Genomic DNA, 6,000 nt, shown 5'->3' on the forward strand with positions numbered 1-6,000 from the left:
CTTAGCTGTCAGGGGACCAAGAAACTTAATGTGCAGGTTTAAAATATAAAAGTTTATTGAAAACCACAATAAACATAAATGCAAAAACAATGGAGAAAGTCCAGGACGTTGTCAGTGCCAAGCCAGAGGTCAGAAGCCACAGTGGGTAGTCAGCCAAACCAGGTCAGGGAACACTGAGTTAAGGATGAACAGAAACAGCCAGAATTAGGAAGCAGGAGATCAGTCAGCTGGAGTCATACATGAAGACCAGGAACAATAGCAGCACACTTGGTTTATCCGAACAAATGCAAGGGCGGAGACTGAATGGACAAGCTGATGGTTAAATAGTGAGCTGGTGTGTGCATCATCACTCTGGGACAGAAATTTGCCAGGAGTTGCTGAATGACGATGTTAACTGGTTTGAGCATAAGAGGGTGCCAAAAAGGAACAATAGTGCCAGAAACACTACACAAGCCATGCTGCAAGCAACTGGACGAGGATGGGTAAGAAACCCTGACATTAGCACTCATTGAATATATGCTGCATTATGGCCTTAACACATGGCTGCAATTAGCACATGTACACATAGAGAGAAGTCTCTCATATGATATAGTGTGGTTAACAGATGTATGATATGGGACTTCTCTAAATGCATTACATGCCAGAACAGTGTCACATGTGATTGTGTAGTTTGTGAATTAGGCATGTGATAGCTCATACCTAGGGATGAGGTTCAGGTTGACTATTAATTTTGAACTGATCTCGAGCTGTTTGCAGTTCACTACAAACTACGTGGCCAGCTATGGACAGTTTACCAGCCTACCGAACATCCAGCTGCTGCAGCTAGAAGTCATTCATTTTGTGACGGTATTACTGCTAACACTAAATGGCAACTTCTTATTTAGGGCTTCATCCTGCCATTGGTTGCTAAAATGCTTGCGGCTGCCTGCACAACAACAACAACCAATGTTGCTGTGTGGTCCTGGCTCCTGCATCCTAGCAGCAAATTAAGCTATCGCATACCTGGTTAGAGAGTGAGGGCTTCCCTTACACTTCAGATCCAGAGCACAGGCAGTGAAAAGGTGCCAGGAGTCCAGTCTACCACAGCTCACTTCTATAGGAAAGCTTGATTGTGAGGTGCTTGTGCAGACCAACAGGAAAGTAATCAAGGAGAGACCGACGATAATCAGGGTCTGGACAGGTGGTGGTTGGCAGGCAAGAAAGCAGGGTAGAAGGCCAACAGGCCAGCCAAAGTTACATCGGAAAGTCAGCAGAGATAAGCCATGGTTAGGAACTACCCACAGTCATATAGGGAAGTCAGCAGAGATAAGCCATGGTTAGGAACTAGCTGTCAATAACAAGAAGCCACAGCAGAGACAATTACAAGGACAGGATGGTCAGCAACAGGAAAAAGATCTCAAGAACAGGTTCAAGCCACAGGGTAACAGCTGAAGATCATCCAGCAATGTCCTAACTCAGCTCTGTTAAATAAGCTGACTGGTGGCAATACTAGAATTAGGCATGTTCATGCACTCCTATGCATCTGTGCAGTGTGCCAATGTGAATTAGCATGCCTGTGTGAAAGAGCATTCTCCCGCAAACATGCACGCACACACAACTGACTGGCACTGACCCTTGTGGTGCATATTGGCGTATGTGCACGTCTCCATTGATATCGTCCTGACAGAGACAGCGTCATTGGTTGACCGAAGGTAGATGGATTTTCAGAAATCCATCACTGGCTGTTTTTTTAATATTCAGCAGTCAGCTGGGTAAATGTCATTTGGGGAGAGAGTCCGAAAATGACAAGAGTAAGGGTCTGGTGTGGATTTTGGGAAGGGATACCATCTTTTGTATAATTTTTTGTGTGTGGGGTCCTCCTTAAAAACGCATACCAGATCCCACATGGGTGTTTATTATTGTTTGGTTTATTTTCTTCTGCAGGGCATGTGGCCTGGCATGTTTCAGAAGGGGGATGGTTCATGCTTGCTATCCTCTCCTTCCTTTCCTAGTCACCAGAGCTGTATGCCTGTTTTGCCTTAGGCAAACCACCCACCCAAAGAAAAAATATGACCTGGAGTCCCCCCTTAAAATGGTCTGGCAATGTTGATCCATCATAAATCGCATTGAACATCGTCCCTACAACCTGCGCCAACAATCCTCTAGATACACTCTTACTGCAAATTATATTTTCCCTGTTACCTTGTAGGCAGCTGAGTGTACTGAGTGTAAACAAAGGGACCAGAGATGCTGGCTGACATCATTGACTGGGTCTTCATGTTTGTGTCAGTGTATCTACAATGTTGGAGGACTTGAGTGGCATTGGATCTACACTATAGGAAATTTGGGGGGGATATTTTTTTACTTTTTTCTAACGTGCGCGCGTTAGTTTACATTGAAATGTACTTTATCAGTGATACTTTGTGTAAGTGGAGGGGAGCGGATACCTGAGACTTCTTTATTCTAAGGGGGGCTTTTAGATTCTGATATGTCACCCTACAGACCACCACATCCCTAGTCTGGCTGAGGCTCTTGTACCCATCAACATGGGGTGTCCCCCCAGCAAGGAATCTTCCCCATGCTGAGAGCATTTGGCTTGGTTTGAGTCGGGGTAGAGGGGGTGCTACAAAGAGAACTAAGATAAGTTAATTGTACGGGTGTATATGTATGTATGTGTATATGTGTATATGTGTATATATATATATATATAATGAAGGGGTGGGGGGTCAGCCTGTCAGTGCTCAGACCATATGCATCAAAATTGGTCTGCATGGCTGTCGTCCCAGAAGGAACTCTCTTCTAAAGATTATGCACAAGAAAGCCCGCCAACAGTTTGCTGAAGACAAGCAGACTAAGGACGTGGATTACTGGAACCATGTCCTGTGGTCTGATGAGACCAAGATAAACTTACTTGGTTCAGATGGTGTCAAGCGTGTGTGGCGGCAACCAGGTGAAGAGTACAAAGACAAGTTTGTCTTGCCTACAGTCAAGCACGGTGGTGGGAGTGTCATGGTCTGGGGCTGCATGAGTGCTACTGGCACAGGGGAGCTACAGTTCATTGAGGGAACCGTGAATGCCAACATGTACTGAAGCAGAGCATGATCCCATCACTTTGGAGACTGGGCCGCAGGGCAGTATTCCAACATGATAAATAAGCTGATGGTAAAGGTGATGGATTGGCCAAGCATGTCTCCAGACCTAAACGCTATTGAGCATCTGTGGGGAATCCTCAAACTGAAAGTGGAGGAGCGCAAGGTCTCTTAACATCCACCAGCTCCATGATGTCGTCATGGAGGAGTGGAAGGGGACTCCAGTGGCAACCTGTGAAACTCTGGTGAATTCCATGCCCAAGAGGGTTAAGGCAGTGCTGGAAAATAATGGTGGCCACACAAAATATTGACACTGTGGGTCCAATTTGGACATTTTCACTTAGGGGTGTACCCACTTTTGTTGCCAGCGGTTTAGACATTAATGGCTGTGTGTTGAGTTATTTTGAGGGGACAGCAAATGTACACCGATATACAAGCTGTACACTCACTACTTTACATTGTAGCAAAGTATCATTTCTTCTGTGTCGTCACATGATATGATATAATAAAATATTTACAAAAATGTGAGGGGTGTACTGACTTCTGTGAGATACTGTATATATACGCACGCACACACTTTAAATAGAAGGCTTATGATAATTGTTCTTGGACTCTGAACATTAAAGGAAAAGAGTACAGTTTTATGTAATGCTTTTTTCCACCATTTTATAATTTACTATGTGTTCTGCTTTTTTCTTCTCTTGTGCTGTTTTTTCTTCCTTTTTTCAGGTGTAGCTTTCCCCCTATGGACAGCCCCAAAGCTGGATCAAGATGGTCCAGCTATGCTCATTTTATTCCTTCACCATCTCCAAATGTGGATTCTTGTGAGACAGACCCAACAAGTCCTTCATGCTCTCATCTCCGTCGCCGATACAATCCTCCACCTCTTAAGACTCTACCTGAAAATCATGGCGTGTAAATGCAGAATAATATTACCACCATTATGTGTGGGATGCTGGTGTGTTTTCTTTCTTATATTTATCATTTCATTATACTCATTATTTAAAATGTAAGGCCTTATTTAATATAAGGTATTATAGGGTGCAGTATTCCATAGCAGCAATTTCACTTTAAAGTAATCACATTTGGATTGGCTTTTATGGGTTGCTGCACTTTGTCCTACCTCACTTTAAAGTCTAGTTCGATGGTACCCTTACTGTTAAGAAGAGGGGAAGACATAAAGCAGCACTCTATGCACAGGACACCTAAGATGATTTGTGATAATAAAACTAAACTTATTAATACATTTAATGTAATGCTAATGCATTTATTTTGTCTGAATCTATAAACCCTCATTTATCAGATAGTTACGGAGAAAAATGGTTTGGCTTTTGCACATAGCAACCACATTCTCCCTTTAGTTTTCTTTTTCTACTCTGGGCTAATAAAATGGACAAGACCTCTTTCAAGACAGCGCTGCACTACCAATGCAAACACAACATGGAAATGTTATGTTTACTTTCACAGCGCACTCCTATGGAGTGCTGTGAGCACATCAGAAGCCCAGTAGCTGATAGTGATGGATGTGCTGGACAGCCAGCAGTTCCAGTCTTCACACCCTGGGACCAGTGGGAGCTGCTGATTTCCACTACCATTATATAACTGCTATCCTAGCACCGTTTTAAAATGGCGTCTGGGACTGAAGTGGGTAACAACCTGTATTTATGGGCTTTGGGTTTGTGTTGAGTGTTGTGGTGGCATCGGTTTGAGATGCTTCCAACATCTCTGAGAATCCAATGATAAGTGCATTGATGACCTTCTTCTGACCTGCTTTAAGCAGGTTTTCTATTCCCATAGATTTTTATAAGAATGCAAATGTCATCCGATGCTATCAAAAGCCTGCAACACAGGCCTAAAAGAGTCCCATATAGCAAAAAAAAGAAACAACAAAGGTTCTAATTTTTTCTAATTTTTCCCAAAGCATCCAAAAACTTAAAGCAGACCTTCACCCATTCTATGCATTACACTGTAATACCTTTTAACTCCTTGTGTTATAGGAATACCATTTTTTGTTAATTTGAAATACCTTTTTGGGTTCCCCTAACGTTCCATCTGCCTTTCTTGCTTTAGCGAGAATGACATAGCCCCCTGCTACCCACAGCCCCCTGGGACACTCACATCACGTATCCCAGGAGGACCCAGAACCATCTAAAGTACATGAGCAATGTTCTGCGTCATGAGGTGGCTGGTTGCAAGAACCAGGAATAGACACTGGATGTGCTGGGCATAAGTATGTTTAATAAGGAGAATGCAGAAAGAAAGGTAGGAGGGAACTGAAAAAAAAAAGGGAAGGTGAAGATCACCTTCAAAAAAAAAATAATAATAATTTGACAGGACATACACTTCAAATAACACATCATCTTGCAAAAACCCTCAAAAGATAAAACACTAAATGGAACCACAGAAAGCACTGCACTTCAAAGTTGATCACATAAGTAAAGTCAGCCATACACAAGCTGAATGCGAGAATCAGTTGATGTCCCCATCAATGGTAAACAGCGTGAATAAAGGAATCTTCCCTGTCGACTATTGTATTCAGCAGCTAGCAGGACACAAGTACCCTGACTGCAACTGGTTTGTTGCTTTGAAAAAAACTGACTTTTGTTGAGCCAGGTGGTGCTGACAGGGCCACCCAAAGCTTAAATTTCAGCCACTTCAGTAGGAATTAAGCATAACTCAAATGGTGTATGGCCAGTTCACCTGTAAACCTGACCATACACCTTTAGATTTCTCCCATTCAGACCCTTCGGCCTTATGAGAGAAATCACTTGATCCCCCATCTATGCTAAATAGCGCGAATGGAGGAATCTCCCTTGGCAGCTATTTTATTCTGACAGACAGCCCATGGCTGTGGGAGTACCTGAACTGTGGCTGAGGTTTATTGTCTACAGTCACTGTTTAGCCATCAATTTTCCACCAGACCCCTTCGGGG

At 43.2% G+C, this 6,000-nt stretch overlaps 1 protein-coding gene across 1 annotated transcript in view; it reads left to right on the top strand.

Moving 5' to 3' along the window:
• Nucleotides 1-3,991, top strand: part of SEH1L (SEH1 like nucleoporin) — a 35,395-nt gene extending 31,404 nt beyond the window's left edge. The window contains exon 9 of the mRNA XM_018556832.1: nucleotides 3,798-3,991. Within this exon, the coding sequence (XP_018412334.1) occupies nucleotides 3,798-3,987 (190 nt within the window). The 3' untranslated portion in view covers nucleotides 3,988-3,991. The remainder of the gene's footprint in view (nucleotides 1-3,797) is intronic.
• The last annotated feature ends 2,009 nt before the right edge of the window (nucleotides 3,992-6,000 follow it).

The sequence above is a fragment of the Nanorana parkeri genome, unplaced genomic scaffold (genome assembly GCF_000935625.1).
Source record: "Nanorana parkeri isolate BGI_ZX_2015 unplaced genomic scaffold, ASM93562v1 scaffold255, whole genome shotgun sequence".
NCBI classification, from domain to species: domain Eukaryota; kingdom Metazoa; phylum Chordata; class Amphibia; order Anura; family Dicroglossidae; genus Nanorana; species Nanorana parkeri.